Raw genomic sequence first — 16,765 nt, 5'->3', positions numbered from 1 at the left:
TATTACATGTATTGCTTTTGAAGGTTTAAACTCCCTGTCTAATTTAGTTTTGTCATCATTCCTAACACTATTTCCCTGTAATCTTTCGCCTTGTTTACCCGCTCCCACTGCAGTCTCCTCCACCCCCGTGCTCCTATGTTCTCTTAGCAGTTTAAAGACTTCGATATCTTTTGAACTGCCCCCTCTAGAGCCCCAGCCAGGGTTGCTACTCCATCCCTAGACAGGTGCACCCCATCCCTAGCATAAAGGTCCCTTCTGCCATAGAAGTTGTCCCAGTTGTCAATGAATGGGACTGATATTGACTTGCAATATCTGTCAAGACGGTCGTTAACACCAACTGCCCTTGACAACCATTCACTGCCAACTCTCCTTCTAGGCAGGACACCGCATATGATAGGGATCCCTCCCTTAGTCCTAATACGATCTATGGCTGCCTTGAACTTATCAAGAAGTTCCTCGCTCCTACACCGGCCAATATCATTGCCTCCTGCACTGAGGCAGATAATGGGTTTGTTCCCATTACCAGACAAGATATTGTCCATCCTGTCAACTATATCCCCCACCCCAGCTCCTGGCAAACACACCCTCATCCTATTTTTGTTTTTACCACAAAAGGCCCTGTCCATGTACCTTACCTGTGAGTCACCAACAATTAAAGTTTTTATACCTTCCTTGTCATCCCTGCCCCTGACTGTACTAACGTCCAATTCGTCTATCAAGGGACTGAACGGGTTGGTACACTTAGCTGTTGTTGTCGTTGTTGTCGTATCCTTCGAGTGCTTCTTTACCACCAGCTTGGTCCTGCCACTACTCACGACTTTCCACTCGTTTGATTTTTCGTCAGACACTGGCTTTACTCGTCCAGCCTCTCCTTTTAACTTCGCCAGCTCTTTCCTTAATTTCAGGTTCTCCAACGTGGCCCTCTCAATTTCTAACTTGGCCCTCGCCAATTCTTCAGTGGACCACTCCAGTTTGGTCAACAAACTCTCATACCCAAGACCGCACATATCACTGGCCATATCTGATAATTATCCCTCTGGAGCTAACCCTGCCGTGACCTTTCCCCTAGTGAGGTCAGAACACAACTATATATATATATATATATATATATATATATATATATATATATATATATATATATATATATATATATATATATATATATATATATATATATATATATATATATATATATATATATATATATATATATATATATATATATATATATATATATATATATATATATATATATATATATATCTATCTATCTATATATATATATATATATATATATATATATATATATATATATATATATATATATTACATATTATTATTATTATTATTATTATTATTAAACCTACAGTTGTGGTAACATATCTACTCCTATATAACGTTGTATACTTATTCTTCATTTACGCTCTCACCTCTATCTTCTTCCCATTCTACTCATTGACTGTAGGGTTCCCAGGAAGCTATCAGGATATTCAGACAAACTGCATGTAGGGTTTTCTCGGCCATGCTCGGGAAACTGAAGGACGGGAAGAACATCAGTGTGGAATGTAAGAAACACGATGAAGGTAAAAGAATGGACATGGAGGAAGTATTGAGAAAGATTAAAGTGTGTTGATGAAGTATGTTCAAGACATTAGAAATGATGCACTTAATGTGGTAAATCAAAGAGCAGGTAATGCTAGCACAAAGTGAGGTGGTCTAGCTCACTCAGTGTGTTGGTGTACCTCACGCAGTGTGTGGTGGAGCACCTCACTCAGTGTGTTGGTGTACTATTCAGTGTGTGGTGGAGCACCTCATTCAGTGTGTGGTGGAGCACCTCACTCAGTGTGTGGTGGTGCACCTCACCAGTGTGGTGGTGCACCTCACTCAGTGTGTGGAGCACCTCACCAGTGTGTGGAGCACTCACTCAGTGTGTGGTGGAGCACCTCACTCAGTGTGGGAGCACCTCACTCAGTGTGTGATGGAGCACCTCACTCAGTGTGTGGAGCACCTCACTCAGTGTGGTAGAGCACCACCTGTGTGGTGGAGCACCATGGTGGTGGAGCACCTCACTGTGTGGTGGAGCACCTCACAGTGTGTGTGTGGAGCACCTGCTCTGTGTGTGGTGGAGCACCTCACTCAATGTGTGTGTGGAGCACTCACAGGTGGTGGAGCACTCACTCTGTGTGGTGGAGCACCTCACAGTGTGTGGTGGAGCACCTCACTGTGTGGGAGCACCTCACTCAGTGTGTGGTGGTGAGCACCACTCAGTGGTGGAGCACTCACTCAGTGTTGGTGGAGCACCTCACCAGTGTGTGTGAGCACCTCACTCAGTGTGATGGAGCACCTCACTCAGTGTGTGGTGGGAGCACCTCACCCAGTGTGTGGTGGCACCTCACCAGTGTGTGGTGGAGCACTCACCCGTGTGTGATGGAGCACCACTCAGTGGTGGTGGAGCACCTCACTCAGTGTGTGTGGTGCACCTCACTCAGTGTGTGGTGGTGGTACCTCACCATTGTGTGATGGAGCACCTCACTCAGTGTGTGATGGAGCACTCACTCAGTGTGTGGTGGAGCACCTCACTCAGTGTGTGTGGTGGAGCACCTCACCAGTGTGTGGTGGAGCACCTCACTCAGTGTGTGGTGGAGCACCTCACTCAGTGTGTGATGAAGCACCTCACTCAGTGTGTGGTGGAGCACCTCACCCACTGTGTGGTGGAGCACCTCACTCAGTGTGTGGTGGAGCACCTCACTCAGTGTGTGATGGAGCACGTCACTCAGTGTGTGATGGAGCACCTCACTCAGTGTGTGGTGGTGCACCTCACTCAGTGTGTGGTGGTGTACCTCACTCAGTGTGTAGTGGTGTACCTCACTCAGTGTGTGGTGGAGCACTTCACTCTGTGTGGTGGAGCACCACACTCTATGTGGTGGTGCACGTCACTGAGTGTGTGGTGGTGCACCTCACTGAGTGTGTGGTGGTGCACCTCACTGAGTGTGTGGTGGTGCACCTCACTGAGTGTGTGGTGCAGTACCTCACTCAGTGTGTGGAGCACCTGCCTTCTGTGGTGGAGCACCTCACTCTGTGTGGTGGGAGCACCACGCTTGTGTGGTGGTGCACCACTGAGCGTGTGGTGATGCACCTCACCCACTGTGTGGTGGAGCACCTCACTCAGTGTGTGGTGGAGCACCTCACTCAGTGTGTGGTGGAGCACCTCACTCAGTGTGTGGTGGAGCACCTCACTCAGTGTCTGGTGGTGTTCCTCACTCAGTGTGTGGTGGTGCACCACTGAGTGTGTGGTGGTGCACCTCACTCAGTGCAGGTGGGTGCACCTCACTCGGTGTGTTGGAGCACCTCGCTCTGTGTGGTGGTGCACCTCACTGGTGGCCTGAGCACTGCCTGTGTGTGGTGGAGCAACTCACTCTGGTGGTGAAGCACCTCACTCTGTGTGGTGGAGCAACTCACTCAGTGTGGTGAAGCACCACCTGTGTGGTGGAGCACCTGCTCAGGCAGGTGATACTATTGCTTCAGAGTCTACCGATACGCAGCAGATTGAGTGTACCCCTGGAGCTTCTTTTGAGGCGTTTGTGTGTGTGTGTGTGTGTGTGTGTGTGTGTGTGTGTGTGTGTGTGTGTGTGTGTGTGTGTGTGTGTGTGTGTGTGTGTGTGTGTGTGTGTGTGTGTGTGTGTGTGTGTTGTGTGTGTGTGTGTGTGTGTGTGTGTGTGTGTGTGTGTGTGTGTGTGTGTGTGTTACAGAGAGAGAATTATGAATGTGCATAAGAGGAAAATATGGGAGTATGAGAGAGAAAGTAAAAGTGTATGTGAGAGTTATGCTAGTGTGTGTGTGGGAGGAGGAGTGGCAAACTACTGAGTTTAGTGGCCACCTTAAAAATTAATACATACACGTGGTGACTGGTACACATGAGGACTGGTACACAAAGGGCTGGGACACATGAAGACTGGTACATGAGGACTGATACATATGACGACGGGTAGACATGGGGACTGGTACACATGAGGACTGGTACACATGAGACGGGATAACATGAAGACTGGTACACATGAGGACTGGTACACGTGGGACTGGTACACATGAGGACTGGTACACATGAGGACTGGTACACATGGGGACTGGTACACATGGGGACTGGTACATGGGGGGAGGTAAACATGGAGCATTGGTGCTCACGTCGACTGGTACACATGAGGACTGGTACACATGGGCGATCGGTAAACATGAGTACTGGTGCACACATCGATCGGTACACATGAGGACTGGTACACATGGGGGACCGGTAAACATGAGTACTGGTGACACGTCGACTGGTAACATGAGGACTGGTACACATGAGGACTGGTACACATGGGGACTGGTACACATGAGGATTGGTACACATGGGGACTGGTACACATGAGGATTGGTACAAATGGGGACTGGTACACATGAGGACTGGTACACATGAGGACTGGTACACATGAGGTCTGGTACACATGGTGACCGGTAAACATGAGTACTGGAGACATCGACCGGTACACATGAGGACTGGTACACATGGGGACCGGTAAACATGAGTACTGGTGCACAAGTCGACTGGTACACATGAGGTCTGGTACACATGAGGACTGGTACACATGGGGACCGGTAAACATGAGTCTGGTGCACACGTCGACTGGTACACATGAGGACTGGACATATGGAGATTGGTACATCTGGGGACTGGTACACATGAGGATTGGTACACATGGGGACTGGTACATGAGGACTGGTACACATGAGGACTGGTACACATGAGGACTGGTGCACATGGGGACTGATACAATGGGGACTGCACATGAAGACTGGACATATGAGGACTGGTACTCATGAAGACTGGATACATGAGGACTGGTACACAGGAGGACTGGTACACGTGGGGACTGGTGGCACATGAGACTGGTACACATGCGGACTGGTACACATGAGGACTGGTACACATGAAGACTGGTACAATATGAGGACTGGTACACATGGGGGACTGGTACAAATGGGACTGCACACATGGACCGGTAAACATGGGTACTGGTGCTCACGTCGACTGGCACATGAGACTGGAATAATGGGGACCGGTAAACAGAGTACTGGTGCACACATCGACTGGCACATGAGGACTGGTACCATGAGGGACTGGTCCATGAGGACTGGCATGTGAGGACTGGTACACATGGGGACTGGTACATGAGGACTGGTACACAGTGACTGGTACACATGGGGACTGGTACACATGAGACTGGTACACATGGGGACTGGTACACATGAGGACTGGTACACATGAGGACTGGTACACATGAGGACTGGCATGCATGAGGACTGGTACACATGGGGACTGGTACACATGGGGACCGGTAAACATGGGGTACTGGTGCACACATCGACTGGTACACATGAGGACTGGTACACATGAGGACTGGTGCTCACGCCGACTGGTACACATGAGGACTGGACACATGTGGACCGTAAAATATGAGTACTGGTGCACATCGACTGGTACACATGAGGACTGGTACACATGGGGACCGGTAAACATGAGTACTGGTGCACACATCGACTGGTACACACGAGGTCTGGTACACATGAGGACTGGTGCACATGAGGACTGGTGCACATGAGGACAGGTGCACATGAGGACTTGTACACATGAGGACTGGTACACATGAGGACTGGTACACATGAGGACTGGTGCACATGGGGACTGGCAAACATGAGGACTGGTACACATGAGGACTGGTACACATGAGGACTGGTACACATGAAGACTGGTACACATGAGGACTGGTACACATGAGGACTGGCAACATGGGGAATGGTACACATGAGGACTGGTGCACATGGGGACCGGTAAACATGAGTACTGGTCCACACGTCGACTGGCACACATGAGGACTGGTACACATGGGGACTGGTGCACACATCGACTGGAACACATGAGGATTGGTACACATGGGGACTTTTACACATGGGGACTGGTACACATGGGGACCTTTAAACATGAGTACTGTTGCTCACGTCGACTGGTACACGTGAGGACTGGTACACATGGGGACCGGTAAACATGAGTACTGGTGCACACGTCGACTGGTACACATGAGGTCTGGTACACATGAGGACTGGTACACATGAGGACTGGTACACATGGGGACCGGTAAACATGAGTACTGGTGCACACGTCGACTGGTACAATATGAGACTGGTACACATGAGGACTGGTACACATGGGGACCGGTAAACATGAGTACTGGTGCACACGTCGACTGGCACATGAGGACTGGTACACATGAGGACTGGTACACATGAGAACTGGTACACATGGGGACCGGTAAACATGAGTACTGCACACGTCGACTGGTACACATGAGGACTGGTACACATGAGGACTGGTACACATGGGGACTGGTACATGAGACTGGTACATGGGGACCGGTAAACATGAGTACTGGTGCACACACACGACTGGTACACATGAGGACTGGTACACATGGGGACCGGTAAACATGAGTACTGGTGCACACGTCGACTGGTACACATGAAGACTGGTACACATGAGGAATGGTACACATGAACCGGTAACATGAGTACTGTTGCACACATCGACTGGTACACATGAGGACTGGTACACATGAGGACTGGTACACATGGGGACTGATACACATGAGGAGTGGTACACAATGGGGACTGGTACATGAGTATGGTACACATGAAGACTGGTACACATGAGGACTGGTACATATGAGGACTGGTACAATAGGGGACCAGTAAACATGAGTACTAGTGCACACGTCGACTGGTACACAGAGGACTGGTACACGTGGGACTGGTACACATGAGACTGGCACACATGAGGACTGGTACACATGAGGACTGGTACACATGGAGGACTGGTACACATGAGGACTGGTACACATGAGACTGGTACACATGGGGACTGGTACACATGGGGACTGGACACATGGGGACCGGTAAACATGGTACTGGTGCTCACGTCGACTGGTACACATGAGACTGGCATAATATGTGGACCGGTAAACATGAGTACTGGTGCACACATCGACTGGTACACATGAGGACTGGTACACATGGGGACCGGTAAACATGAGTACTGGTGCATCACATCGACTGGACACATGAGGTCTGGTACACATGAGGACTGGTGCACATGAGGACTGGTGCACATGAGGACTGGTGCACATGAGGACTGGTACACATGAGACTGGTACACATGAGGACTGGTACACATGAGACTGGTGCACATGGGGACTGGTACACATGAGGACTAGTACACATGAGGACTGGTACACATGAGGACTATTACATGAAGACTGGTACACATGAGGACTGGTACACATGAGACTGGACACATGGGATGGTACATGAGGACTGGTACACATGGGGACCGGTAAACATGAGGACTGGTGCACACGTCGACTGGTACACATGAGGACTGGTACACATGGGGACTGGTGCACACGTCGACTGGTACACATGAGGATTGGTACACATGGGGACTGGTACACATGGGGGACTGATACACATGGGGACCGGTAAACATGAGTACTGGTGCTCATGTCGATCAGTACATATGAGGACTGGCACACATATGGACCGGTAAACATGAGTACTGTGCACACATCGACTGGTACACATGAGGACTGCAGGCACATAGACCGTAAACATGAGTACTGGTGCATTACATCGACTGGCACACATGAGGACTGGTACACATGAGGACTGGTACACATGGGGGACCGGTAACATGAGTACTGGTGCACATACTGGACCGGTAAACATGAGTACTGGTACACACATCGACTGGTACACATGAGGACTGGTACACATGAGGTCTGGTACACATGGGGACAGGTACACATGAGGATTGGTACACATGGGGACTGATACACATGGGGACTGGTGCAAACGTCGACTGGTACACATGAGGACTGGTACACATGAGGACTGGTACACATGGGGACCGGTAAACATGAGTACTGGTGCACACATCGACTGGTACACATGAAGACTGGTACACATGGGGACCGGTAAACATGAGTACTGGTGCACACATCGACTGGAACACATGAGGACTGGTACACATGGGGACCGGTAAACATGAGTACTGGTGTACACGTCGACTGATACACATGAGGTCTGATACACATGAGGACTGGTACACATGGGAGCCGGTAAACATGAGTACTGATGCACACATCGACTGGTACACATGAGGACTGGTACACATGAGGACTGGTACACATGGGGTCCGGTAAACATGAGTACTGGTGCACACATCGACTGGTTACACATGAGGACTGGTACACATGAGGACTGGTACACATGGGGACTGGTACACATGAGGATTTGTACACATGGGGACTGGTACACATGAGGACTGGTACACATGGGGTCTGGTACACATGAGTATTTGTACACATGGGGACTGGTACACATGAGGACTGGTACACATGGGGACTGGTACACATGAGTATTTGTACACATGGGGTCTGGTACACATGAGGACTGATCTCGGTAACCACTACTTTCCCCCGGAGCCGCTGCCTCCCATGGGACGCAGCCCACACCTGTTCCTGCTGTGGTCACCTACCCCCACCTTCTCACCACCGCCAGTTGTCACCAGAACTTACCGACCCACCCCCGATTCTGCTTTGCGGCGTTTTGGACAATGGATAACCCGGTATCCCTGGACTGAAGTGATCACTGTAGACGATGTGCAGAACAAATGGGATAATTACCTGGACACTATCACCAAAGCCTACCACCACTTCTTTCCAGCCAAAACACTGAGGATCCACCCCGATGATGTCCCGTGGATTACGCCCCGCATAAAAAGACTTATTGAGCAGCGCAACAAGGCATACTACACCAACAACCGCCTGTACAAAAGTCTACGTAACCAGGTCATCAGGGAAATCAAGTCTGCCAAGAAGACTTATTATCCCAGGAAAGTGCACGGCCTCAAGGAAGTCGGCATCGGTCAGTGGTACTCCAAGGTAAAAGATCTCTGTGGTCTCAACCGTCAGTCTCCCACACTTCCTTTCATCTCACATTTACCTAGTGAGGAGGCAGCTGAGATAATTAATAACCACTTTGCTACCATATGTCATACCTTACCCAGTCTTGACCTCACTCTCCTCCCAGCTTACTTACCTTCCCCCTCCCCCCTCCCAGTGTCCAACCATATGAAATCGCCAACAAACTCCTGAAATTTAAATCCAAACGCTCCACGACCCCAATTGACCTCCCAATCAAAATATACAAGGAGTTTGCAGTCGAACTTGCCACCCCCCCCTGTTCTATTATTAATGCATCCCTCAAACAAAGCAAATGCCCTAATGAATGGAAAACCACATTTGTCACCCCCATCCCCAAGGTCACCACCCCACAGTCCCCTAACGACCTCAGGCCAGTTGCCATTACCCCCAATACCCAGTCTACTTTGTGAGGACTTTGCTTTTAAGTGGGCATTTGCCAGTATCTATCAGTCAATTGATTCACAGCAATTTGGCAATATGCTTGGTGAGCTTTCTGGATTTTCTGCACAAAAACTTGCAGAAACGTATACTGGCCGTTGCACTTGTGGACTTCAGGAAGGCCTTTGACCTTGTTGATCACTGCACTGTCATCAATAAGGCTATTGCGCTAGGGTTGCCCATGGTCTCATGGCTCACTGATTTCTTGAGTGGACGTCGCCAGGCAGTGAGGTATCAGGGCTTGGTCTCTACATTCCAACACCTCACCTGCGGTGTTCCACAGGGGACCAAGATGGGACCACTGTGCTTCCTCATTCTGATCAACGATGCTCTATCGGACACTCCTCACAGGTGGAAGTACGTGGATGACTGCACTGTGGGGGTTTCAGTGGACAACACCGCACCAGACTACTCATCGCTCCAAGGCACCCTGGACAGGCTACAGGCATGGACTACGGAGAACAAGGTCACCATCAACCACACCAAAACCGTAATCATGCGCATCAATACCGCCACCACTCCAGTGCAAGCCCCAGCAGTCACAGTGGGTGCCCATCCTCTCCAGCTGGTGCAGTCTGCCAAACTCCTGGGTGTAACTATAGACAACAAACTTAACTGGAAGGCCCATGTAAATAACACAGTCAAGGCAGCCTCGTACCGTCTCTACATGCTACGAAGAGTTAGGTCACTTGGGACACCCACGCCAGAGCTGAGGACCATCTACAACGCCTTTATTCTCCCCAAACTAACGTATGCGTTACCAGCCTGGTCGTCTTCTCTCAACTCCACCCAACAACGTCAGCTAGAAAAGGTACAGAAAAGGGCCTGCAGAATCATGCTCGGCGCAGAATACTCCGGCTACACCAACGCTCTCTCCACCCTGGAAATGCCATCCCTCAGTGACCTCCACCACCAAGCACTGGAAAGGTTTGGCCGTGGACTACTGCACCACCCTCGCCATCGCCACCTCCTGCCACCTGCAGCCCCCCCACCCAACTCGCACAGTCCGCCACTACAACAAAATTCATCCCATAAGCGCCCGCACCGATAGATATAAGACCAGCACCATCCCATCTATTGTTAAAATAATAAACAACTCCTGATTTTTGTACCGTACAGCCCTGTAAATGTATTCAATGCATATTATATCATTATGTCTAAATCAAATGTAAGTCTATATTTTCAGCCACCGGCTGCAACTCTATTAATAAACCGTTTATTATTATTATTTTTATTATTTTTATTATTATTACATGAGGACTGGTACACATGAGGACTGGTACACATGGGGACTGGTACACATGAGGACTGGTACACATGAGGACTTGTACACATGAAGATTGGTACACATGAGGACTGGTACACATGAGGACTAGTACACATGAGGACTGGTGCACATGAGGACTGGTACACATGAGGCCTGGTACACATGAGGACTGGTACACATGAGGACTGGTGCACATGAGGACTGGTACACATGAGGACTGGTACACATGAGGACTGGTACACATGAGGACTGGTGCACTTGAGGACTGGTACACATGAGGCCTGGTACACATGAGGACTGGTACACATGAGGACTGGTGCACATGAGGACTGGTTCACATGAGGACTGGTACACATGAGGACTGGTGAAATTGGGATTATGCCTCAATCTTAATAGTTGATCTTATGTTGGGACATATTAGGATTGTTACTTCGTAGAACTGGGGACTATTATGACTGGGGACTATTAGGACTGAGGGCTACTAAGGCTGGGGACTAATAGGACTGGGACTATTAGGACTGAGGGTTATTAAGACTTAGGACTATTAGGACTGGGACTATAGGACTGAGGGTTATTAGGACTGAGGGCTATTAAGACTGGGGACTAATAGGACTGGGACTATTAGGACTGAGGGCTATTCTGACTGGTACTATTAGGACTGGGGACTATTTGGACTGAGACTATTAGGACTGGGACTATTAGGACTTGGATCTATTAGGACTGGAACTATTAGGACTGGGGTTACTAGGACTGGGACTATTAGGACTGGGAGCTATTAGGACTGGGGCTATTAGGGCTGGGGGACTGTTAGGACTGGGACTATTAGGACTGGGACTATTAGGACTGTGAACTATTAGGATTAGAGACTATCATAACTGGGAGCTATTAGGACTGTGGGCTATTAGGACTGGAGACCATTATGACTGGTTGCTATTAGGATTGGTCCTATTTGCTTCATGCCCTACTAGGAGAGAGGCCCATTAGGTCCAGGGGTCTATTTGAGCAGCCATCAATAGCACTTAATGGTCATCCATCAGTTATCTCAAACATGATCTACAAGACAATGTTGAGAATGACGTCACTAAGAGAGGAGAAAAAACGACGTTGATGGACGTCCAAAAACAGATTATCCTCAAACGTAAAATGATTTTTGTGAATCTCAGTTGTCGGTACATTTATAGAGTTACTGATGATACGGAGTGCTTTCTGATCTTTTATATTCCATGTTTACGAGAGTAAGTGGCGTGCACTGGTACCTGGAGAGGATGAAGGTAGGAGGAAGGGAAGGAAGGAAGTGGGAGGAGTAAGAAAAGGGGGTTACAGGAAAAGTAGGGAGTGAAATAGGAGGGTTACAAAGGAGGAATGTAGGGAGAGAGGGAGTGAGGGAAGGAGGGTGAGTAACGAGTGGTATAAAAGTGGGTAGAAGTTAAGGAGGAGAGAAGGGGGTGAGAAATTGGTACAAACGAGGGAAGAAGGGAGGGAGGGAGGGAGGGAGGTAGGGAAGGTGGAAGGGGGTTGAGGATAAGGGTCATAAAAGAAGGAGGGAGGGGAAAAAGGAGGAAGTTATGAGAAGAGGGGCCACAAAATAGGGAGGAATAGAAGAAACAGAATAAGTAGGAATAACATACTGTACCCAAGTATCATCACAACAGTACAAAGAAGTCACGATACTGATAATACTTGTTAACATTGTTGTATGGGATAGTGATGGAATTGGGAGGAGTGAGAGAGTGGGGGAGAGTGAGGAAGAGGAGTAAAGAGCGAGAGAGATAAGTGAGAAACAGAGGAAGAGTAAGGGAGTGGGGAAGAGGGGGGGAATGGGGGAAAGTGAGAAAGAGAGCGAGAGTGAGGGACAAAGTAGGTGAGTAAGAAAGAGATGGAGAGTGAGCGAATAGGGAGAGTAAGGGAGAGGGGAAAAGTGAGGGAGAGAGGAAGAGTGAGGGAGAGGGGAACATTGACGTTTTATAATGTCACCCTTTGTTTATAAGCCTCTCTCTGTCCCTGTAAATTCAGTAGCCTCTGAAGACGTCATGAATAAAGACGAAAACTAAGGTGCTCCAGTGTTTCCCTTTTCCTATGTGGTATTTATCAAGATTTATGCTGTCTACGTTTCCATTGTGGGTCTACATAATAAAAAATATATATATATATATATATATATAATATATATATATATATATATATATATATATATATATATATATATATATATATATATATATATATATATATATATATATATGCAAGTATATATATATATATATATATATATATATATATATATATATATATATATATATATATATATATATATATATATATATATATATATATATATATATGAGAGAGAGAGATGATGTGCAGAGTCAGACGAAGGGTGAGTGAATGAGTGAATAAGAGTGTGCATGATTGGGGAGAGGTGAAGGAAGGTAGTCAGATCAGGTCAGGTAATTGCTGAAGACCTTATCGTTTGTGTGTGTGTGTGTGTGTGTGTGTGTGTGTGTGTGTGTGTGTGTATAATAATAATAATAATAATAATAATAATAATAATAATAATAATAATAATAATAATAATAATAATAATAATAATAATAATAATAATAATAATAATAATAAACTGTTTATTAATAGTGTTGCAGCCGGTGGCTGAAAATATACAAACTTACATTTGATTTAGACATAATGATATGCGTTGAATACATTTACAGGGCTGTACAGTACATAAATCAGGAGCTGTTTATTATTTTAACAATAGCTGGGATAGAGCTATTCTTATATCTATGGGCTGAATTTTGTTGTAGTGGTGGACTGCGTGAGGTGGCCGGGGGACTGCTGGTGGCAGGAGGTGGTGATGACAAGGATGGTGCAGTAGTCCACTGCCAAACCTTGCTAGTGCTTGGTGGTGGAGGTTAGTAACAAGTAGTAGAAGCTTCAAAATTGCTGGTAGCGAAATTCAGAGCAGGGAAGATGACAGGGGAAGAAGCAGGGGGTTAGAAAGGGAATTGTAGTAGGAGAGAAAGAGCTCACTGAAAGATGGCATTTCCAGGGTGGAGAGAGCATTGATGTAGCCGGAGTAGTCTGCGCCGAGCATGATTCTGCGGGCCTTTTTCTGTACCTTTCTAGCCGACGTTGTTGGGTAGATTTGAGAAAAGACGACCAGGCTGGTGACGCATACGTTAGTTTGGGGAGAATAATGGCATTGTAGATAGTCCTCATCTCTGGCGTGGGTGCCCCAAGTGACCTAAGTCGTCATAGCATGTAGAGTCGGTACGAGGCTGCCTTGATTGTGTTGTTTACATGGGCCTTCCAATCCATTTTGTGGTCTATGGTAACACCCAGGAGTTTAGCAGACTGCACTAACTAGAGAGGATGGGCACCCACTGTGACTGCTGGAGCTTGCACTGGAGTGGTGGCGGAATTGATGTGCATGACTACGGTTTTGGTGTGGTTGATGGTAACCTTATTCTCCGTAGTCCATGCCTGTAGCTTGTCCAGGGTGCCTTGTAGCGATGAGTAGTCCGGTGAGGTGTTGTCCACTGTAACCCCCACAGTGCAGTCATCCACGTACTTCCACCTGTGAGGAGTGTCTGATAGAGCGTCGTTGATCAGGATCAGGAAGCACAGTGGTCCCATCTTGGTCCCCTGGGGAACACCGCAGGTAAGGTGTTGGAATGTGGAGACAGAACCCTGGTACCTGACTGCCTGACGACGTTCACTCAAGAAATCAGTGACCCATGAGACCAGGTTGGTGGGCAGCCCTAGTGCAATGGCCTTGTTCATAACAGTGCAGTGATCAACAAGGTGAAAAACCTTCCTGAAGTCAACAAGGGCAACGGCCAGTGATGTCTTACATTTCTGCAGGTCTTTTTGTTGGAAATCGAGGAGACTAACTGAGCAGTGTAATGTAGAGGGGGTCCTTATATTTCCAAATTGCTGTGGATCAATTGACTGATAAATTCTAGCAAATGCCCACTCAAAAACAAAGTCTTCACAGAGTAGACAGGGTATGGGGCAATGGCAACTGGCCTGAGGTCGTTAGGGGACTGTGGGGTGGTGACCTTGGGGATAGGGGTGACAAATACGGTTTTCCATTCATTAGGGTATTTGCTTTGTCTGAGGGATGCATTAATAATAGAACAGGGGGGGGGTGGCTAGTTCGACTGAAAACTCCTTGTAAATTTTGATTGGGAGGTCAATTGGGGTAGTGGTGTGTTTGGATTTAAATTTTAGGAGTTTGTTGGCGACTTCAAATGGTTGAACACTGGTAGGGGGAAGGGAAGGTAAGTAAGCCGGGAGGAGAGTGAGATCAAGACTGGGTAGGGTATGATCTATGGTAGTAAAGTGGTTATTAATTATCTCAGCTGCCTCCTCACTAGGTAAATGTGAGATGAAAGGAAGTGTGGGAGACTGACGGTTAAGACCACAGAGATCTTTTACCTTGGAGTACCACTGACCTCCTTGAGGCCGTGCACTTTCCTGGGATAATAAGACTTCTCGGCTGACTTGATTTCCCTGATGACCTGAGGTGGTGAAATAACTCATAGTTTTCTATGGCACAGATCTCAGGAACAATTTGCCACCACGCCTCGGTAATCGCCACAATACCTGCACCAACTGACTTCACTGTGACACTGACCTTCTCCACCTTGTTGCATAAAGATGTAACATTGGACAGCAATAGGGATGGTAGGCTGTACCATAGTCGCGGCACTTCATAGCGAGTACACTGTCTTTCTGGCACTGGCTCAACTTTCTTGTGCTTGCTCGGCGTGATGATAGGGATTCGTCTGGGAATGCGGCGACCTCTTCTGCAGCCGCGGTTGTGAAAGATCCTCAGCGCCTTTAGTAGAGTGATGGTGTGGGGTGGAGGATAGCCAGCACCAGACTTCAGCCGAAAGAGGTCAGTGCGATGATATCGTGGCACTGGAACAAACATATTCACAAGTCTAGCACTCACAGTCACTGACACCTTGAAAATACGCACTGTCTTCCCGTAAAAGTACTGAACTGCCCTAAATTAGCTACAGGTAGACGTGACGACCTTGGCTGCTGCGGATCGCCAGGACACACGTCCTCATTCAGTGAGGTCACTAGTGTGTGTGTGTGTGTGTGTATGTGTGTGTATTGTGTGTGTATTGTGTGTGTGTGTGTGTGTGTGTGTGTGTGTGTGTGTGTGTGTGTGTGTGTGTGTGTGTGTGTGTGTGTGAGTTTAAATAGATAAATGAGTAGGTATAGAGATACATCTAATTAAATTTGTAACTAAATATTACATAAGCTCATACATACACATATATGTATCCACAAATAAATACATACAAATATACATGTATAATCGGCAAGTATACACAGGAAAATATAAACACACACACACACACACACTCACACACACACACATACTAATACAGACACTCAAAAGCATCATTAAGTCTGTGTAAACATCAAATGTAATTAAAGTGAAAAAATCAAGTTTATCCCGGAATGACTGGCGACCATAAATGACCAACTTGTTTTGTCAATATTAAAGTATGTTAGCCACCTTCACCTGCTGCCTTCACCTGCTGCCTTCACCTATTGCCTTCCCTATTGCCTTCACCTGCTGCCTTCACCTGCTGCCTTCACCTACTGCCTTCCCCGTTGCCTTCACCTGCTGTCTTTACCTGCTGCATTCACCTGCTGCCTTTACCTGCTGCTTTCACCTGCTGCCTTCATCTGCTGCATTCACCTGCCTCCTTCTCCTGCTGCCCTCACCTGCTGCCTTCACCTACTGCCTTCATCTTCTGCCCCCTCTGTCTGTCTGTCTGTCTGTCTGTCTATCTATCTGTCTGTCTGTCTCTTTCACTGTCACTCTTCATTATCGGGAAAAATTACCAACTCACCCTCACAATCATATTCACAATCATTCAGAATCAATCAATCTCACTTCAACCCTAAAATCACTTTGGTAATCACTCACAATTATTCACTTTTACAACCTATCACAAACAAT

The 16,765-nt window shown here is 47.5% G+C and overlaps 4 protein-coding genes across 4 annotated transcripts in view; all 4 read right to left on the bottom strand.

The window, feature by feature from the left end:
• Positions 1–4,178: 4,178 nt before the first annotated feature.
• Positions 4,179–5,432, bottom strand: LOC121878183 (keratin-associated protein 10-7-like). The gene has a single exon (XM_042384226.1). The coding sequence runs from the start codon at positions 5,430–5,432 to the stop codon at positions 4,179–4,181; it is 1,254 nt and encodes a 417-aa protein (XP_042240160.1).
• A 12-nt stretch (positions 5,433–5,444) lies between these two features.
• On the bottom strand, positions 5,445–5,972 carry LOC121878182 (extensin-1-like). Its single transcript, XM_042384225.1, has one exon. The coding sequence runs from the start codon at positions 5,970–5,972 to the stop codon at positions 5,445–5,447; it is 528 nt and encodes a 175-aa protein (XP_042240159.1).
• An 8-nt stretch (positions 5,973–5,980) lies between these two features.
• LOC121878181 (keratin-associated protein 10-11-like) lies at positions 5,981–7,279 on the bottom strand. The gene has a single exon (XM_042384224.1). It carries the CDS (start codon positions 7,277–7,279, stop codon positions 5,981–5,983), a length of 1,299 nt encoding a protein of 432 aa, XP_042240158.1.
• A 56-nt stretch (positions 7,280–7,335) lies between these two features.
• Positions 7,336–16,765, bottom strand: part of LOC121878180 (keratin-associated protein 10-4-like) — a 63,642-nt gene continuing 54,212 nt past the window's right edge. The window contains exons 2-3 of the mRNA XM_042384222.1: positions 10,766–11,140; positions 7,336–8,477 (exon numbers count right to left, since the gene is read on the bottom strand). Coding sequence (XP_042240156.1) covers positions 7,336–8,477; positions 10,766–11,140 — 1,517 coding nt within the window. The remainder of the gene's footprint in view (positions 8,478–10,765; positions 11,141–16,765) is intronic.

This window comes from Homarus americanus, unplaced genomic scaffold (assembly GCF_018991925.1).
Source record: "Homarus americanus isolate GMGI-L3 unplaced genomic scaffold, GMGI_Hamer_2.0 scaffold45562, whole genome shotgun sequence".
In the NCBI taxonomy this organism is placed as follows: Eukaryota; Metazoa; Arthropoda; class Malacostraca; order Decapoda; family Nephropidae; genus Homarus; species Homarus americanus.
This window is presented reverse-complemented; position numbering and strand designations above follow the sequence as displayed.

Excerpts from the sequence above, each read along its gene's own strand:
- LOC121878183 (XM_042384226.1), bottom strand. The coding sequence starts at position 5,432 with ATGTGTACCAGTCCTCATGTGTACCAGTCGATGTGTGCACCAGTACCC.
- LOC121878182 (XM_042384225.1), bottom strand. The coding sequence starts at position 5,972 with ATGTGTACCAATCCTCATGTGTTCCAGTCGATGTGTGCACCAGTCCCC.
- LOC121878181 (XM_042384224.1), bottom strand. The coding sequence starts at position 7,279 with ATGTGCACCAGTCTCATGTGTACCAGTCCTCATGTGTACCAGTCTCAT.